The 21207-nt window shown below is 41.0% G+C and overlaps 1 protein-coding gene across 2 annotated transcripts in view; it reads right to left on the bottom strand.

Moving 5' to 3' along the window:
- Positions 1-21207, bottom strand: part of IGF2BP3 (insulin like growth factor 2 mRNA binding protein 3) — a 114244-nt gene that overhangs the window by 20958 nt on the left and 72079 nt on the right. For both annotated transcript variants that reach the window (XM_055706603.1, XM_005445805.4), the window contains 5 exons: positions 15000-15284; positions 12788-12922; positions 12088-12210; positions 9466-9601; positions 7605-7736 (listed from right to left, as the gene is read on the bottom strand). In XM_055706603.1, the coding sequence (XP_055562578.1) occupies positions 7605-7736; positions 9466-9601; positions 12088-12210; positions 12788-12922; positions 15000-15284 (811 nt within the window). The remainder of the gene's footprint in view (positions 1-7604; positions 7737-9465; positions 9602-12087; positions 12211-12787; positions 12923-14999; positions 15285-21207) is intronic.

Raw genomic sequence — 21207 nt, 5'->3', positions numbered from 1 at the left:
TTTTCATCACCAGAGTCTTCTACCTGGCAAGCCTTGGGGATCTCCTCAGACTACTAGAAGTCACTATCAGGACCACACCTATCAGAACTGTTTCCAACATGAAAACCCAGCCAGGAACGAGGGGGTAGAAATCACAGAAGCAGAGAAAGAACGCTTTCTGGCAGGCTGGTTGTAAGGCATTTCACAAGCAGGAACAGGTCTGACATATTTCTGAACATGGCATAAACTTTTTGTTTTTGCAAAATCTGATTGGCCACAATGCCAAAAAAAGCAATCTGCCACCTTTCATTCTGAATAGACAGCCAAAAGCAGAAATCAACATAAGGAACAGATTGTGAAACTACGTAAGCAGGAATTTTGCTGGTCATTCACAAGCAGCAAACATAGGTATTTGGTGTTGCAACACTGCATGCCCACCAAAAGAAAAGCGATTATGTATAGAAACACTTCCACTTCAGAAATCATGGCTGTGACACACACCAGCCGCACAGATACTCCAGACTCTTAGAAGCTGCCCATTAAATCTGTGGCTTTGAAAAACACAGGTACTCATCGGCTCTGGTTTACAAAGACACTCTCAGATTCCTTGGCAGCTGCAAGAAAAACAGGTTGTGAAAACAGAAAGGTCACTTATTTTTTCATCGTGTGTAACAAACAAACCAGAGATGGAGCCAGCTACACACCAGAATGAGGACTTGACCTATTTTTGCTTTTGGCCTGAAGGAGCTCAGCACACTCTAGGGACAAAATAAAATATTATTTGGCACCTTAAAGAATTAAATTTCCCATTTAGTTTAACATTCAGAAGATGCTGAGCCTGGTACTTAGCGCAAGTCTGAGATGTTTAAGGGAATACCAGTTAAACCTTCCCATGACAAGAATCTGGAAGCAGAGGTCCGACACAAATTCTCATCTCTTGTCCCAGGGAACTACAAATATCACTACAAGTATTCAAAACCTGCAGTGAGGAAGAAGCCATTTTTATTTTTAAAAGTGTACATTACTAGTCAGCAAGTGATGCTATTTGCATTATGTCAATCTCAGAACTGTAAAAAGAGCTATTAACTGGAGGCTTCAACACCTCCGAAAAAATACCAACTGTCAGCTTGCCAGATCTTTGTACATCACGCAGTGCCAAGTGCATTTTTACTTCCCTCACTGGGGGCCAGTCCATCTCCAGAGGCAGAACAGTTTCTGATTACTCCGGACATGGGTCCCTGCCAACACAGCATGGAGAAAAGTCTCAAAGGAGACTCTGAGGTGGTGGAAGAACCAACCATTTTCTCCACAGGGCAGAACAATCCCACAATATTATGCACCACAGAACAAATTTCTTAGTTGTCAAAAATGCATCATTACTGAATTTAAGAAACTAAGCAGCAGAAAAGGTGTATTCAAGGCACTGAGGTTACAATATTTTAAAAAAAAAGTCTAATTAGCTGGTAGTGGTTTTTCCAGACAATGCTGCTGTTCTGTAGTGCCCTCCTCAAGACTGCATGTGCTGCACATGTATGGTTTCCATTTCACTGACATAAAGCCATTTTGTAAAAACACTGGCAAATCCTTCTTCACCCCCCAAAAACCACATCCTCTTTTGGCTGTACGACAGCTCCTCACAAAATCATCTACTGCTTAACAAGCTAGCCAAATTAAGGCAAAGCCACTTACAGCTACATTATAGATTTACATACATTACTGCCCCTGGGTAGTTTAGACAATAACAGTTGCACAAGCTAATCCTATCAAACCCAGACATCCAAAGGAGCCCAACTCCACGAAGTAAGAGTCAAAGTACCTGGAAACATAGGACAGTTTTTCCTCTTCCTTGTCTCTCATCTATGCTCAGGGCATCAAATGAAGGCCCTCAATGAAGCAATTTTTCATTTTAAATTACTTTTCTTTCCTGCCAAAAGCACAATACAGTTATTTCTTCTCTTACGTCTATGCGATATAGAAGATCTCTTCTTTACTATTGTCAAGAAAATTACTGGAGGATAAAGAAGGAATCTCTCTCTTGACCACAACATCTTCTAAGGAGAAAATTTTCCATTGGCATGTTCCTCACCTGCAACAAAAAGCTTCAAGAGATGGCAAAAAGAATAAAGGAGAGCAACCTATCAGTCTAGCTGTACAAGACTTTTTTTGACAACAGAAAAAGGTGGTTTGATTTCTTGGTGTTGTTTACTGTAGGAAGCTACCTTTTTTTTTTTTTCTTCTTTCCTAGAAGCCTCTATGCGTATTACATAACCTGAAAAGTAATGGTGAAGCTAAAGAAAAGGTTAGAAAGAGCACTTTTAGAGGGTAGAACTTCAAGAAGCTACAAAAGGTGTGCAAAAAGACCAGTAGAGAAAGCAGTCCTACTGCAAGCAGAAAGGCATCTCTTCACCTTGGGTAACTTTCACACAGCAGAAGTTCAGCTGTCTCTCACAGGACCTTAAAGATGCAGGAGAGCAGCTGGCATGAATTCCTCTTGTGGAGGAAAGCTGTCTACTTCTCACCTTCCTAGATGTTTTGAGTCCATCTGCCATGTGACAGAGAAAGAATTAATTCTACTGCACTGTTTCAGGACATTCAAGGGCAGGATGAGCCCTCCACAGGTTAGCCCTCCATCTCCCACACCCTCAGGATGCCAAATGTCAAACCCAAAGGCTACAAAAGAAATGCAGTCAGATATACGATTAAACATGCAAAGTTGCAATTATAAAAGGAAGGGTGCAACCCACTTAACCCCAGTAGATAGGCCAGGTGTATTTAATTGCATGACTGTACAAAGTTGAACCTTAAGACAAAGATTTCTTGTTTGTTTGGAGCTTTAAAATCATCAGCGTTGCATGAGAACAAACTCCTGTTCTTGAGAGACAAGTATGCGCATATTCTCCCCCAAAGTTCAGAAGCAACAACATCAAAACAGCTTTGATCGGCACAACACTACATCTGAAGCAGTTTGGCTGGGATACTTTCTAAAACTTTTTTTTTTTTTTGTGGCAACGTATCTTCTGGAAAACATAAGCACAGGGCATATTCACTTTTGCAGAATCTTACTCTCCTCACACAAATCCCAATTCTTTGTGCAGGTGCTCAGGTCATGACATTCATTACGAGCGACAGTGGGCAGCCTAACAAAACAAATTCTGACACAATTGCAAATTAAGTGCAGAGTTAAGAAGAAACACTTAAGGGTAAGCAGAAAGCGGTTGTTCTTCAGGCCCAAAAGTAGCTGGACAAGACATCAGCTACAAATAGGCACAGAAAGGCCACCGGTCCTTAGTATGGTCAACAGAAGGACATATGTTCAAAAAAGCCCATGAGTTTTAGTATATCACCAGGATAATAAGAGTAAAATCATACCCTTTTGACAGTAAAAAGAATTTTAAACTCCTAATATTCTTAACTGAGACATTTCTTATGTCCTGTTTTTTCCTCAAACCTTAGAACATTTCAACAATTACCACACATTCTGATTTACTTGTCTTTTAGGAGGCCAGAGAAAAGTCTACAAATCTTGGATTTTTTCGAAGAGAGACGGGAAAATTCAAGAATCAAACCAACATGCATTCCAATGCATCCCTTTTAAATGACTACACAAAATGAATGCTTTAAACAAGCAAACAGAGCTTGGGATTTGCAAATGAATTATACAGTTGCAATATCAAGAACTGTTGCTAGTGATAGGTAAATACATTAAAAAAAAGAATGGTTAGCCTGCACTGGACACGGTGCTCGGGCACTGGTCAGCCACACGCAGTGGACATGTGCACACACCTGTTTATACATCTGTAACCAGACAGGTACCCAAGGACGGCCTATGCCTTCCCGTATGGACTCTGCTGCCAAGACAAAAGGTAAAGCAACAACTGGATTCTTAATGAGAGAGAAACTGCATTTCATTAGATTAAATCATAGATTAAATTAGATGAGGTTCTATGCAATAAGACCTTTGGTGTTCTACACCAGCGTGATATCCATCATGGAAACAGACCATAAGGAATGAAGTATCTCAGTCACGTGGAAATTGTTCTCCTGAATGTGGCCCAGTCCAAGGAGCTAAATGCAAACCAGTCTTTGACAATACCGCCACCTCCAAAGTTTGTGACACCCGACTATTCCTGAAGCTCTTGTCAAATGTGCCTTAAAGTTTTGGATGCAGAGGGAGAGAATGAACCATCACAAAGCTCACACTAACACAGCTAAACTTATCCAATTACTCAGTCTCAAGCTCCTGAATACTCAGTTTTAGGAATACTTGGCTACAGCTGTTATAAATGGGTGTTCACACCTGTCACTTTAAGCTCTGGCAACAAAAAACCTAGATCTGTTCACTATGCAGATTTTTCTCTTTCCACCCATACAAAAAACCGTCAGAAAGGTGACAGACACTTGTTTCAGTAATTAGGATGACACCTTAGTTTATTTGGGAACAAGTCCTACACAAGGGGTCACAGCAACACTGACGCTAGAAAACAGTACATATGAAGGATCAGCTCCACATGGAAACTTCTGCAAATGCCCAAAGCTCACCCACCTACTTCTTCTAACCCAAGGGAGAGCCACTTGTGAGTCCATGCCACAACAAGGTGAAGAAAGGGTCCGTACAAAGATATTGAAATAAAAACTTCATAACCCTCAGGCACATCGTAGTGGGGTCCCAAGGCTCACTCCATGGTTTGTGAGCACACATTCACAGGTCTTCAGTGACTTCAGACGCTAAGAGGCCCTGATGATGGTAAAGCTGAAGCTGCTGAGGACCGACCTTTGCTCAGTCAAACAAAGAGGAAACAGGGAAGAGTCACCCATGTCCAGCCCTAAGCAGAAGGCAGAATCTGCACTGACAAAAACAAGCAAGACAGCAGCAGGATACCCTTCTTATACCCTGATGCCAGCAGTGTTTTCGGAAAGGGATATCCTCATTGCCACCTAATCAGTGCTCCCAAGAATACCAGGACATCCACTCAAAACAAGCCAAAGGGACTCGAGTTGCCCAAACGCTTTTGCCAAAACCAGGAACTTAGGTAAATGGACATGAAGTCTCCCTGCGATTCCTTCATTAATGCTTCCAAGACCTTCATTCCCTGAAGCCTCTGTTACTCACACAGATTTTTCTTTTGTTGTTTAAACCCTCACAAGCTCTCCTAGATCCTGCTCTAGGATCCTAGTTACCTTTAGCCTTTCAAATTGCTTCCATTTCTTCTTCATAGTATAGCTAGCCCTTTTCTTCTGCTCTTTCTACTTCTACATGCCCCAATACACTAATCAGTCTTAAAAATTGTTCTACTAGAGAAAAAAAAAAAGGAGTAAGACTCAGAAGTTACAGAAACTAATTTCACGCACAAGATTTAAAAGTCTTTGTCCAATAAAGTTTTAAAAAAAATTTAAAAGGGAACCCTTGTTTTCCGAAAAAACTGCATCCAATAAAAGATAAAGTCAGTTTTCCTTATTTTCCTCTCCCCAGAGAGGGGCAGCTACTCCAAGTAATACAAGGGGCTGACTTGCCTGAAGCCCACAGAACCACCTGTTCCTTTCCAGATAAGGTCACACATAAGTAAGAAAAGGTGAGATAGTTTCATTTGTTTTAGTATCAGGTTCAGGGGCTGCTTTGGAAGCATCCCCAAACTCTGCAAATGCCATCAGAGTTTATCTTCTGAATCTGTGAGTTTATCCCTTCTTTTTGCATGTTGGCTTGACGTATCTAAAAATATATGGAACAAGAACTCATTTAGAGGACTGAGCAAATAGCATGAACAGGAACAAGAGAGTGCGGACAGTATGGTCCTTCCAGCTGCGAAGCATCTACACTTTTACACAATGACACTTGTTTCTTAATGCCTTTTTCCAGATGTTGCCACTATCTCTAATTCCAGAAACCTGGAAACTGCCAGAGATCCTAGCAGACCAAAAAAGGTACATCTGGCAAGGGGATAAAGGTGCACTAGCAACAGAGGGACAGACAGGAATAAGATTTAAATCATGAACTTCAGTGCTGTTTAGGTGCATATTTAAAGCAAAAGCAAGAAAAAACCACAACAAAAAATGTGGGGAAAGTGAAAATAAACTAAGCGAGGCAAAGAACTGTAGGCTTACAGTATGAATCTCAAGACTAACAAAATAGTTTGCAAATCTGGAGTAAAAAGAAAAACCTACGTTTTTCATTACCACTAAAGAAAGTTACATACTATTAACAAAGCACCTCTTGTTTGTCTTAAAAAAGAAGAAATAAATAGAGGCAATCCATTACCATTAGATGGCTTTTTATACAATGCAATGAAGCAGAAATCTGAATTTTTTAGATTAGTCTGCCACTCGAAGCGCAGAGGGACTGGGCTCAGGGGGGACAGAATTTGCCACAGAGGAACTGCTATTAGCAGTAAAACAGAGTAAAAACGTATTCCCATTGTAGTTTTCATTGGAGCAATTCTTCCTGATAAAGCCACTATTACACCCGCTATAGTTTGCAATACATTCCTAACACCCAAGTTGTTCATTCCCACAAACAATCCTATGAGTGTGGAATTTTTCCTGTTCCGTGCAGCGACATCTTCTTGGCTTCTTCCTCTGGGGAAAATACTTAGGCAACAACTACCCTTTAGTGCAATATATATATATATAGAGAGAGAGGGAGAGAGAGAGACACCCATTGGAGTTATTTGATAAAGTTCAGTGTGCTGTGCTGCGTTTTCTAGTTCATGGAGAGCCTCAGACCTGGCTCTCTAGATGTCACTGTTGAGCAAAGAAGGGCCAAGACAGCCACGTCAGAGCTTGGAAAGCTCCATCATCCACTCTACAGTTACAAGTTCATTTTGAAAATCCATCTTCCATTGAGTTGCTAACAACAAACAACAACGGGGAAAAGAGAGATGAAAAATCACCTCCTCTGTGTAATGAGGTTTTCTTTTCTTGAATTGCACAGCACCATCTCTTTCCAGAAAGGCTCTGGAGCTTTCCAATACAACAAATTATCCTCTGCTCCACAGCAGAAGACCACACATTTATGATTACTGCTCAGTACTGGATTTGAGTAAGATTCTATTAAACCTTTGCATGTGTTTCTTCGAAAGCAATGTAGCAAGCAAACCACAGCTTTCTGGAGGTTAATCCATCTAATTTAAATCCTATATATTTAGCAATGCTGCATTTCAACAGGGCTTGCACATTTATAAAACTACTACATTCAAACAATCATTTTAGCTACATATAGATCCCCGCTTTATGACAAGAGACCATTTTTTTTTCCTTCCATATCAACAGGAATACAGTTGTAGACTAGCATTATTAATTGCAAATCCCAGCAATTTTAAAATTCCATTTTATAAGACATATCTTTCTGTAATAATTCAAGTTGTCTAGAAAATAGGATCTAACACTTAAGAAACACCATTTTCTGGTTTCACTGACCGGCTCCCAACCACAGCCACATGAAATATTTTCAGTGTGCAAGCAGGAAGACAGACAACATTTAGAAAACTGACAGAACACAGCTAGTAAACACTGGTCCCAGATCTTTCAGGTATTTGAGCAAAAATACAGCAAGCTGATTAGTTCTGAACAGAGCATTGTACGGATTAGTATCACCATCCACTAACCATCCAAAAATCAGAGATTTCCCTTACCCCAAATGGTGGATATGAAGCAGCAGCAGCAGCGGAGGCAACACTCACTGCGGGAGGTGGTATTCCTGAAGAAGAAGGTGGGAACAGACCCAAGGCATTCAGATTTAATCCAGGAATTAAATGTGCTTGAAGCTGCAATGGCAGAAGAGTTAAGATTTATAATCCTGGTTATTAACTTTAATCAAAATCCTAGTTGTCATAGGCTATTAACCTTTTGAGAATATGTCAGTATGTTATTTTAAAAAGTTTTCATCTCTGTTTCCCCAAGGACTCTGCTTCAAACCTATTTCCCAGGCATACGCACAGACCAATGACATTAAGAACACATAGCAGGAAAGACAGCTGGGAATCACTTGCTGCAACTAAATCAGTGAAACATACGACAAACTTTAGAGCAAGAAATTCAGGCAATAGTACAATTTACTTTCAGATTGAACACAATTATCAGAGAAACGATGTAATAATAATTTTGGCTTTATACTAAAAAGACAACCCTGTAGAAACTGAGAAAGCCCACGCACAAGTCCTGATTTTTCATACACTGGGGGTATATGCCACAGCATAACCACATCCTCCCTCCCATACCCTTTCCCCCCCATGCCTTGCAAAAGGTGAAATAAGATACCCCCCAGCATTTGCTGTGAAACCATCAGCTATGCCTGTCCCTTACTTATGCCTGAAAAAAGTGGCAGCGTCATGTGGTAGGAAGCATTTGTTGCCCATGATACAAAACCTGTCAGTACCCTTTTTCACTTTTCCAGACTGTCGTACAGCAATGTGACTATACTTTAGAAATACCTCAGCTAGAGACAGACACCATCTCAGACTTCACCAACTAAAAAAACCTACCTAATAATCACTACAAACTAAACTTGAAGGGCATCTAGTAACAGAGGTAGTTTTCTGCTTACCACACCTTTGCCAAACAGCAGAGCAGCCTCAAGCTTCCCCACATTCCTGATCACTGTATGAAGCAAAAATGCGCCACTACAAAATACTTTGTGTCCTCATGTGTAGTTTGTGTCCCGCAATTTGCTTACAGTATGGGAGGGAAGGGAAAAAGCAAGTGGAATATTCTCTCCAGCCAGTAGGGAAACCATGAAGAGCAGCCATTTCTAGAAAATCAGACTACTGTAAACTGAAAAAAACACTTCCAGTCTGATTCTAGACCAAAAGATTTGGATACAAACACAAAAAGCTCTTCAAAGCTGATAAAAAAAAAACTCAATCATTTCTCAACATGCATTAGTAATACTTTGGCAAACTAATGAGGTGTGTTTTTTGTTATATGATCGCCAATCATCTTTGAATAATTGAATGCCTTTGTCATCTATATCAAGAAAAGCCTTAATAAAGCCTTCTTAAATAACTGAAAGCAGGAGAGATCCTTTTCTATATTTTGTTATGCTTTTAACATGAAGGTACTTGGAATCACTACTGTGAAGAAACATACACAGACTCCAGCACAGAAACCACAGCAGTACATAAACACACATTTCTTTAGGTTTCTGCAACAACAAACCAGAAAGCACCTTCATTAAAATAGCACACAGATAACTAAATACTAAAAAGCCAAGCCCCATGAATTAATACAAGAGGCAGAGAGGCTGCAACAGGGAAATTCTGTTGTGATATTAGGAAAGGAATTTTCACCATGAGAGCAGTGAGACAGGGGCACAGGCTGCCCAGACTGTGGACCTTCTACCCAAGGAGACGTCCAAGAGGGGACAAGCCCCCATACAACTTCATTGAACTTTGAAGCAGACCCTCTACTGGGCCAGGTGACCTCCAGAGGTACCTCACACCTAAATCTTCCCTTGGTTCTAGTTCCAGAAAGGGCCCATGCCACAAGACAACTCACATTCATAGCAGCAATATCATTTTCATAGGACTCCCTGATTTTCTTCATAATTTCTTCCTCAGCCTTGGCACAAGTTTCAATACTGCCTTTAACTGTAATGGTCCTTTCCGGATTATAGAGTGTCAAGTCCTGCAATCTGCATATGAAACAGAAGCATAGTTAATTAGTAAACAGCAGAGGGTAATCCAGGTTTATCATTCGAGTGCGATGACATCCGAGCGTGTCCAGTTTGCCCTCCAAAGAGCACAGTATCAATTCATAACAGGGCTCAAACAGTTCTCAGAGAATCTGGAGAAACTCTGTCCTCACAGCAAACAACAAAAACCACTGCAGCAAGGTTTGGCATCAGAGGATTGAAATGTGTTTAGGTGCAACACAAGATGGAAACCATCATGCTCTGTAGGAACAAGCTGCAGAGCAGTAGAGCACCACTCTGGTTCAAACTCCACTCCAGCCCTACCAACAGAGAGAGGGCTTCAGCCATTTTAGACATCCCAGAAACACAGACCATAAGAAACTTTTATTTCCTTGAGAGCAACAGTGGATTCCTTAAGGAGGGGAAAAAAAGCCCAACCCTCAGTGAAACTGCAGGAGAGCCTCCAAATCCTCATAACAGGAAAACCAAAAGCTGTGTGCAAGTCAACATTTGCTGCGAAACACTAGTAATTTCTCAGGGAAAATTAAAAGTTTTACAGCATTAAACTAGTGCTTTGTTAGGTAACAAATGCTGACTTACTATGGTAAAAATGGAAGAAATCAACTGGGAAGCCATGGCATATCCATGTAATGAAACAAGGTGAGTTGAAGGGGTGAAGACAGAAACAAAAAAAAAACCAAAAGAAAAGGTCAGAGCAGGATGCAGGAGGGGTGAGGAAGCCCATGGCATGTAGGAGAGAGGAAAGAGCATGCAAGGCTTGCTTTCTTGCACAGCAGGCAGTGTGGCAACCTGCGCATCTCAGTTAAGCAGCGGCAAGCACGAAATTCATCCACAAAGCAATCTTTGAGTTTCCAGTGTGCGAGCACTGAGTTACTGCCTCAGGAAGTAAAGTGGTGGAAAACACCCCAAAGGAGAGGAAACTTTCCCAGACCAGCTGCCTTACTTTAACTTTATGGACAAGTTTACCAAAAGGCCTAAATGAAGAGATCAGGAGAAAGACTAATTAGACAAAGCAGAATCAATGGGCATATACGCTCTCATGTTCCGACTAAACCAGGCAACTTCATGGGGCTGTTTCAGGCATAGCATGACAAGTATAATCTCGAGGCCAAGATTTTAATGCAAATAAACCATTAACTTGCTAAAATAAAAAACACTCTGCGAGTGTTTACAGACAATGTGTTATTTGTGTCATCATCGGTAAAGACAAGTTGGTTTCACAAAATGAAGACCATTATCCCATTTACCCTGTACATATTTTTTTCCTTTAAGAGCTAGCATTAACAGTCTGTGCACTGTTTGAAAACAAAATGTTTATGCCAACACATTTAAAAGAGCATGCTGGCCTTACTAAAGCTATTCTTGAAACAGACTTATTCAGGTGCTTTTTCTCCAACTAATTCACTTCTCTTCCTCAGACTAATTCCATAAACATTTACATACCTTCAGGAAGGTCTTGGATTCTTTCACCCAATTTTGCATTTCCTCTTTTTGAGGAACCTCATTCACTCTTAGCTTCCTTGCCTTCATTTGAGCTATTTTCTGCAGTTCTCTCTTTTTTTTTTTCTTTTTTTTTTTGTGGTCTCCTGCACTGTTCAGACCTCTTCGCACACCCTCCTATGTCATCCAAGCTCTCTCCCTTTCCTGCAGCCTATAAGCCTTACTCTCACCCTTTCTGGCTAAAGCGTAAGTCCAGGATGCGCTCAGTGCTTGAAAGTTCATGCCAGAGTATTTGTTATTCAGAACAAAAGGTTCTCTGAAGATATTACTCCAGGGTAAAACTACTATTAACAGTCAAGCTTCTACAAAGAAGCAAAGAAATGCTGATCTAATCAGCGATTTGCAGATTTCCAGTGAAGGTGAAAACTCCTGTTTAATCTCAGCTAAATCTGAATAGGTCTCAGTTACCTTCACAAACTCACAGACCAAAAGCTATTAGTTTGAAGCAGACTAGCCAATGCATTCTGGTTTGGCTACTAGTGGCCGAGAGGGACAGAACCACTACTAAAATTCTTCTTTTCAGTATTCATTTGTTTTATTTCCCTCCCTCTTGTGCAAAAATTTGATCTGTACCAGAAACTAAAACGTCACTAATTTCACTCATCTTCACACATAGCTCAGAACTGATCCAGGCTTACAGTTTCAAACACTCGTCATTACATATGGTATAATATGTTAAAAACAACCGACACTTAAAATATAAGTCTAACACTGGCTCCACATAGCCTATGTTATTTTTAGGCTTGCTCTTGACTGAGTTTACAATGAAGACTCACTGTTTATATTAAATTTAACTGAGCTTAAGTAACAGTTTAATCCACATTACAGAAAGGCCTCCAAAAGGCTGTTACCTCAGCCTTCAAAACACACGTATTTTTGTAAAGAACTCTGTACCTGAATGTACCGTAGAGGCATTGCTGTTATTTGAGACATCTCACCAAAAGATTAGGCCACTGAAAACTTACGGAGATATCGTGATTTTAGTATCTGTGTCCTGTTCAATTTTCTTCAGGTTTCTTCCTTCTTTGCCAATAAGTCGGCCAACAAAGTTGTTATGTGCCAGTATCTTCAAGGGAATTTCTTCTGTACTGTAATGGAGATTATACCCAGTGAGACTTCTGGAGACCAGAATGCAAATTTTTATGCATGTTATGGGTAAATATTTTTTTTTTCATAGAAATGTATACAACTCCATTCACTTACACGTGTTTATACTAGATGCAGAACAAGTCCGAGGGGAATGCATGTTTCAGCACTATCATCTATAGCTTCATTGTAACATACCTGCTACATAAAGCTCAGACTGAAGGAGCAAGAGCTGTTGGGAAGGAAGAAATAGACCTTAAAGCTTTTAGTGAGAACTCACAACTTGTTATGCTCACTCTGATTAAAAGCTAATAGTTGGTCAAGAAACTTCAGTATTTGCTCCAGTTCACCTCAAAATCACAGCCAGACAATGGCTGAAAACGTAGATGTGTGGTGGGGCTAATTAAGCAAGCGGACTGTCCTGAAAGGAGAAAAAGTCTTAGTTCCTTTACCTACTTAAATATGGATAACGGCAACTAAGATTCACTTATTAACAGTTTTTAAAGACTACATCTTAAAATGGACTTGACAAGAATTCAGAATTTTTAATGCTTCCACAATGAAATGCCTTTTACTCACAATTTAGTATCTTGAGCTTCCTTTTGCATGATCTCCATAATAATTTTACAAGCCGTTGAGCAGCCTTCAGGAGTCGAGTGGATGGTAATTGGTTTCTCAGCAGCACCTGCATTCTCTTTACGATGAATATCAATTCTTGAAAGAAAAACACTAACTGTAACCATGTACTGTATGGTAAGCCTTGCATATTTCCAACTCTCATAAACCTGATTTATTTTGAGCTAACACTAACTACATTTAAGTGGTTTAATTCTGAAAAATACACAACTACTTAAACATCTGCTAACTACTATTTTTGTGTTATAAAGGGCCTCCCCTATCCTGATTTTACCAGCTAAACCCCATCTTCACGGACACTGGGATCGCCTTCCCTTCATCAAGGTATTCAGGGGAGTCGTTAGACAATCTGTGGAAAACTGCTGAAGACAACATTTCATCAAGCTTTCCCAGTACTCTACCACCAGCCCCAATACTCCACCAATGACTGTGCAGCTACAGTACAGTCAGGCCTTGTCCCATCTTGTCTTTTTAATGACCTCAGCAGCAGAGTTTCCTACCACTTCTCTGCTAGCAAGTAGTATCATAGTACTTGTACTTATCCTCAAGATTGCTTTTTAAGCCTAAAGTTTGTCCTGACATTACCTTTCCTCTAGATCCACTCTCTATCACTCTAAAACTACTAGCCTTAGTCTACACCATGGTTTATGTAGCTCTAGGAATTAAACAAAAATTAATTATGACTTTCATCAAGATAATGCCTTAGATATTATTTGTCCTCTGCTAGTAACCGCAGGTCACATACTCTCTCCATCTCTGCTTCCTCCCCTCCACTCCCCCCAAATCACAGTTGTTTCCAAACTGAAACAACCAAGCTGCTTTTCAATAAGTTCTTTCTGACAATGAAAATTTATTTCGTTTCGTAATGCAGCATCTTCTAAGAAGCCCATGGCCATCCTTGGTGTAACAGGAAGTAAATGTCATTTGTTTTTTTTATCCCCAAAGCAACGAAGGCACCGTTCTTGAAGTCATGTATCTGTAAAGTTAGCAACCTGCAATTATTTCCGTTTTATCCAGCCTTCTTAAGAGATAAAAACTTCCCTTATACCAGTCTTCCAGGATTCTTATAGTCCAGGAATTAGACACCACAAATCTCTTTAACCTGTGTTGTTAAACACAGCAAATAGTGTCCTGGGTTACAACATGCTAATGGGAGGTTGGAAGGAGCATCATGGTAATCCTGGGTCTGGCGGTGGGGGGGGGTAGGTGGGTGCTGTTTGTTGGGAGTGGAGTGGGGGTATAATTAGAGAGGAGTGTTATCCTCATCGGCTGCTCTCAAAACTGAAGCCACCCACCCTCATACCCCTCACATACAGCTCATTTTCAGGTCCTGCCTGCTGTAACTACAGAGCTGGGGCCTCACACCAGTGCACTGCTGAAAGCAGCATCTTTCGCTCTCTGCTCTTAGGGGTAAGCTGGAAAAATTCTTTGACTACAATCCCCACCTCCTCTTGCATCTGTGCTGAGCTTTTCCTTGTGGGTAGGGATTTAACATGCACTGAAAACAATCTCCTTCAGCGCCTCTAGACCCTAGTGCTCTTAAGCTTCTTAGGTCACTTAGCAGCTTGCTTTTTGCCTCCCGTGCATTTCTTTAATCTGTGTTTTGGTGTGGTATGCAACTTCATAGCTACAAATGTATCCACCAGAAATACATGGGAGTGAGGTGTAACCAGTCGTGAGGGGGCGTGGGAAGGTTTTTGTTTTGGTTCCCTCTCCGCCCCTTGAATTGAAAATATTTATAGATCCTAAGAATGCCCTAAATTAAACTAAAGCTAGAATAAAGACTTCGATAGGTCACCACACCAGCTTTACGTCCCACAGAACAACATACAACAGCTCTTTCAGCTGCGTTTTCTGTGCCAGAACCGTATTAGCACATCTGTAAGCAAGCTCTCCAGCAACATGCGCCATCCTACTAACACTGCCTAATTTCATTTCTTTAAAAAGGGAGAAACAAGTCAGCTAGTATTTGAGCACGTGTCAAGGACTGAATCCAGTCCTTAAATAAACCTTGCAAAAGATTTCCTATTCATTGTTATCTTCATTTGCTCTCTGACCACACAGGTTAGTTGTGAAGTTTTAGAAGTTTTCCTTTACAGAAGACATAAGGACACGATGTTAAAGTTTACAATTACAGTTTTGTAAAATAACTTACTTGGACTGTGTCTGCTTTGTAATGTTTCTGATTGTTGCTCCTTCTTTCCCGATAATGGCTCCTACGAACTGCGTGGGAACCAGCATCCGCAGAGGAACGTCTGACTGTGGTTTCTGCCTTGTGGTTGCACCGGGTGACCCTTGCCTTGGAGGACCCCTCTGTCCAAATCCACGTCTTCCCTGGGGATGCTGCTGTGGAGGTTGCTGGGCTGCCATTTCATCAGGGATGTATGCAACTTTCAAGGAATAGTTTTCAAGCTGAAACCCGTTCAGTTTTTCTATTGCTCTGTTTATTTGCAAAGGGGAGGAGAGAGGAGGGGGGGGAAAAAACCAAACAAACCACAATCACATGCAGGGCCTTATGAAATGACAAGTCACTCAGATATAGACTTCTGCTCTTTCTAAATCATGTGACAAAGCCATAAACCAGTTCCAAGAATCCAAGAAGAAAAGTTACATTCAAAATTCTTCAGTCAAGATCTTGAATAGACAACCTTTTTTTTTTTTTTCCCCTTTTTCTTTTTTTCACTTTTTTTAAGTCACCATATTAAGGACTACAAGTTAGTTCTTGCTTGCTCTGGGCTTCTGTGCACTTTAAAGGTTTTGCTGGTGCAACCCTATCAGCAAAACCTCACAGGAGACAGAGCTTATACGCTCAAAAGCATTCTTTTGCCTGATTTAATTTAAATCAGTTTCCCAAATAGAATTAAAGCTGCACCAGAGGGAAAACTTTTTAGCTGCTATCGCAGCACCTTCGTTAGGGTTTTTGCCAGCACAGCTATTTGGCTGGAGTTTTTGTAATAACTGACATAGCTATGACAAAAAAAAAAAAAAAAAAAAAAAAAAAAGAGTAAAGAACGCTATGAAAGACAGCTCCTGGTTCACTCTCAGCAGGAAAGAAAGCATTCAAAGCCAGTCAATAGCATTTGAAACACCACTTAGCAGACCACAACAACACCTTGCAACTTATAAACTAGTCATGTTGTAAGCAGGTTTAAAAGTTGACCAGGAAATTCAAGCCAATGCATCTGTTAAATTCTCCACAGATGCAAAGGTGTTAGAAGGCATTTAAATGGCATTTCAAGTTCTCTTGTGCTTTTAGGCAAAGCAGAACCCTGTCTCAAATAGCACAGAGGGATACTGCCCAAATGCACACAACGTGCTCTCACCGTGGCCCATCACACTGAATAACCACCCGCTCAGCTCTCCCTCTGCCCAGCCCCTCTTTCTAACCAAGGTGGGGCCAAGTTTGCAAATCAACCTGACCTGCTGGTCTCCTCTTCACAGAGAGAGCACAACTGAACTTAAAATTTACAGATTTCTGGAGAGTCAAGGATCTACCACTCACAAAGTAGTCAATACAATTAAAGGGCCAGGAAACAGTAGGCTTAACTAAGCTACACGCAACACACTAATAAGCTAGCAGTATAAAATTAACATGTTTGCCCAAGAAAGATATTTCAAGTTTTGCTACAGAAGGCGTATTATTCAGATTATCAGCAATATATTGTTTATCAATGAAACGTGCATCGATTTGGCCTAGTTTCTAAGTGCCAGGCTTAATCTTGGACTAAAGATTACTGATAAATTTTGTTTAAAGACTAAATTTAAATCAAAAACAGTAATGGGAGGGAGGAGGTTTCCATCTCATATTAAAGAACCCACCAACATTTTTGTTGAAAAGCTCCAGTAACTGTATGCTCTGGAGCAAGGCCTCACATTCAGAAACTAAACCTAGCCCCTCCATTCACGCACGCTGGCAGGTGTTTACTGCCAGTTTACCAAATGCTAACCTCAGCAACATTTTTATTCCTGCCTCTACTGCAGAGATAAAGGATGATGCCAGCCAATCACTTAAATTGTCAAAGGCAGCCAGTGAAAAGTACTATTCACCTCCTGGGTGACCCCTCGGACAGTCTGGGTGTCAAGCAGCAGCCCTGCAGGTAAGAAGCGGTATATGGATGCTGAGGATAACATGCCCCTCATCTCCCAGTTGAGCCAGCACCCTCAAAATACTCCAGCTAGACAGTAAAGAATTTATGAAAAAACAAGTAAATTGTGTCTTTGAAGCAGTGTTTAATAAGGGCTGGTAATAAATAAGGCCCAAGGCAACACCAATGAACATCAAGGAAAGCAAAATATTGAGTAACTGATCACTGCTCATTAAATACTTCTGTTCATCAAATGAGACACGGGCCCTTTGGGAACAGGGCAGGAGTGTAATTGCTTCCGTAACAGAAGGATCTCTTACAGCATATGTCAAGAGAGCTGGATTAATATTTGCTGAGGCCATTTCAAAGCTGACATTTCTTAACTTTTACTCCACAGACTTGGAAGAGCATTATACTACACAGAAATCCATGTTTACAAACTAGTAAGGGCAGTGAGCAGCCAGACCAGTGAAACTTGTGTTCCTATGGATTTGTCTCTCCAGTTTTAATTTCTGTGTAGATTTCCGATACCCAAAAGGCCTTTCACTGAAGTGTCTCTCCATGGACATCCTATCTGGGAAAGGGGTCTGGAGCCTTTCCTTTTTAGGCAACCTAAACATACTAAGCTCCTGTTGGTTGTGACAAGAGACCTCTATTTCTGGACTACATCTTCCTAAAATCAGCCAAAAAGCTGAATTAGTACCAGGGAGGGAAATGGCACCACCAGCCAGTGTAGTTGCACAAGATCTGTTTCTTTTGGAATCAAACCTCAAGATGTTAGAGAGATGAGTACCAACGATTTCACGGATATGCTGGTAGGCTCTAGATTGACATCTATCCCAATTCATTCCCTTCCATGCATTCATTCAACAAGTTCAGACATTGCTTCTTTCCCAAAATGCTTCAATTTCCCCTGGCTTTAAAACATTAGACCAGAATCCCAGCACTGATACAAAACCTTACGTTAAATCAGTGCATGAGATTTCTCACTCTTCAGAAGTGGTAGGGGAGGAAAAGACCAGGCTTTTTGTTTGCAACCAAGCTACATACCTATATGCCTTCAGAACAAACATCATTCAGCAACAACTGGCATACATACATGCCATACTTTTCCTGGAAAGACGGTTGGAACTTTTTTTTTAAAAAAATTGCCAAATGGTTCTATATGACTGTAGAGTACCTTAAATTCAAAGCAAACTGAGAAAAGTTCATTTGCCATTGTGGAAAATCAATTCTGTCAGCCAGCGGTGAACAACTCCTGGCCACCAAAGCCATATGACACGGAAAAATAACACACTAAAAAAACAGTGGACACATTTTTGAGCAAGTTATTTGAAGGCAAACCTGCTTCAGAGTCCACTTCTCTAGTTAGATGATAGAGATACTACAGTACCTGCAGTACTGTGTACTGGAGAATCCAGTACACTAGAGATAATACAGTAGTATCACTTGTTTAAGTTAGTCTATATATTTATGGAGAAAACTTTAAAATAACTAACATCCTCCGAGTCAGAGATCTCCATATCTTATAGGCTGACTTGTTTTATAATTTGACTTGTTCAAGTGATAAGAAGTCAGAAGAGTCAATAACTAAATGCTGCTCTCTCAAGTCTTTTGTGGAATTGACATTTCCTAGGTAAGTGGTCCCACATTCTGTACCAATTTAGGCACCCACAGCGGAATGCCATGATAACTAATTTTCAGTAATGCAGCAAATACACAGTTTTGGTGCATTTCTTACAGAAGACACAGCCCAAAGCTTTTGATACTTTGGCTGTTGAGCCAGGCCTTCGCATTTCAACATTTGACAGTTTGCATTAGGTTTTTTAAGGCATTGTCATACACCTTTATTTAACTGTTCTGAACTAATTTTTATCAGTTTTGTGGCACGAAACATAGGGCTGGAATCAGGCAAGGTGATAGCTCTCAGTAGTCCTTCAGCACCATAAGAAGCCTAAAGTTCTAGAGGAATCTAGGCACTGCTTCAGGAAAGAGGGGGTTGCGGGGAGAAACCAAGAGCAATGAGTGATTAAGCACTGCCTTCTAGATGGAAGAAAAATTCCTGTAAAACAGCATTTAGGACAGCACTTCCTATGAGGAGAGCCGTCCCCGCTCCCTGGGAAAGCCTGAGCCTCAGAGGAAAGCAAGTGACTGGTTCTTCACAGTGCTAGTGGCACCCGTTTTGGTCAAGGTTATCACCACTGTTGCAGTCCACCAAAACCACGTTAAATCCAGCTCCTTTTGTAAAACACACTCACGTTGACTGACCACCTTGGAAACTTAAGTCCAAACCACAGCAACACCACCTCTGTCTTTCCTCAAAGACTTCTGCCTTCCCAAACAGAGCCGAGGGTCTCCTTCCACAGCCACAAATTAAAGGCCACGCAGGTTACCTCTGTCTGAGTGCACCACTGGTACCTACTGAAACAATCCACAAACCACCTTTTACACAAGGGCTAAAAGCTTTAGAGTCACTTAATGAGGATAAAGAAGGAGAAAGATTCAGTAAACTTCCTCATTAGGAGGTGCTCTCCTCCCCCAAATCTTCTTTAAAAATTAATTAATATTTAGTGGAAATGGAAAATGCTTCCATTTCATATACCAGCAAGAGCTGGTACAGAGGAATCTCATAGTGTAGTTCAGAATTTTTTTATAAAACAAATTCTTTAAGAGACTGCAGCGACTACTGCTTATGCTCTGCTAAGATGTATAGCAGCCTGGCTTATGTTCACATGACACCTGCTCAGAAGTAAGAGGAGCCCTACATAAAAATGAAACCTTTAAACAAATATTTTGTGAATTAGTCACCTGAGATTTTCCCATCAAAATGACATCTCATGGCTGTCCTCTCATGAGCTCCCTACGAGAGCATGTTTGCCCAGCCTTCTCCCTTCTGATGCTAGTGGAGGTTAAACGTCCTAGATAAATGAGTACAGTAAAAGCACCGAGTCTTGTGCTGGAAATCATTCATCCATTGATAGCGCGATGACACTAAGTACTAGATGGAGAACATATTTCACTCCCACATGCAGCTTGTACATACACCACCTTTCGTTTTTCCTCCCTGAACAGATACATTTGCATACCGAGAAGACAGATACACATGGTAATTTTTCTTTGGCATAATATTTTTTTTTGCCTTAAATAAAAAAAGTTTCATTAGTATTTCTGAAAATAAAAACAAAGCAAAAAATAAAGCTAAGCTTATAATCATACACCACTGAATTTTCAGTATTACCGTTCCTATGGCAACATTAGCCCTGACCCATGATGGCATGTAAAAGTATTAGTTACGTGAACTCTTATTCATTCATCAAGCATACATGTTGTGTGCATACACATAGCTTTGTACTTCATTGAAAGGGTAAAAAACCTGTTTCTTTTTTTACAAGTATCCCAATTAAAAGGTGACCACTAGTGTCTTAACACTCAAAGTAATATACCTACTTATACCTGCAAAGATGCAGATCCTGAGCTCCTCGCGTTGCAGCCCGCATGTAAAATACACCATCAGTTACAAACACAGCCAGCACATGTACCTCACTCCTGAGCTAAAAAACAAGATAAAAAATAAACACCTAACCCTATACTAAAACAATATACAACCACTTCATATATGCAAGGTCAGCTTTGCACAAAATCTTCCTTCCAAAATCCTGGATAGAGCTAAATCCTGTAGCACCCACTAGACACCTATACAGTAGAACATTCTGGGGAGGGAAAGAGAAGGCAGTGTAACTTTTGAAGGTAACAGCCATAATTTAGGTGGCAGCACGTCACAAGGACACAGTCAGCGTGCCCTGCCAGTTGCAGTCAGGGATTGATACTGTGAGAAGAGGGACCTGCTTGCCAAAGGACACCCCCGAGTTGCCTCAGTGCCTACGTGCAGCTGGTTGGTTCTTCAAACTGACCCATGCCCTCTGAACTCCTCTCTTCCAGATATTCCATAACCCACCGTGACGTTCAGCAATTGCACGTGCCACAGCAGCACACACATGCCTTGTAAGGTCCCCTCCAGTTTCTGGGAAGCAAAAGCAGTTTTGGAGTTGAAACAAATCCCTCCTCCTCCCAAGCACTTGCAGGACAGGAGGGCAGGGATGGGGTCACAGAGACGCTCTGGCAATCCCAGCCTTCTCCTCGCCACCCGAAGAGCAAAGTGTGGTATTCCCAGGCCCGCACATAACTCTGTGCTTGCTCTACACCTCTCCACAAACCTACCAGGCTTCCCACAAGTACCTGATCTGCCACACTAGCTCCCCTGCTCTGGCCACATCAAGA

The sequence above is a fragment of the Falco cherrug genome, chromosome 4 (genome assembly GCF_023634085.1).
Source record: "Falco cherrug isolate bFalChe1 chromosome 4, bFalChe1.pri, whole genome shotgun sequence".
Lineage (NCBI taxonomy): Eukaryota > Metazoa > Chordata > Aves > Falconiformes > Falconidae > Falco > Falco cherrug.
The sequence above is the reverse complement of the archived record's forward strand: the minus strand, read 5'-3'. Positions and strand labels throughout refer to the sequence as shown.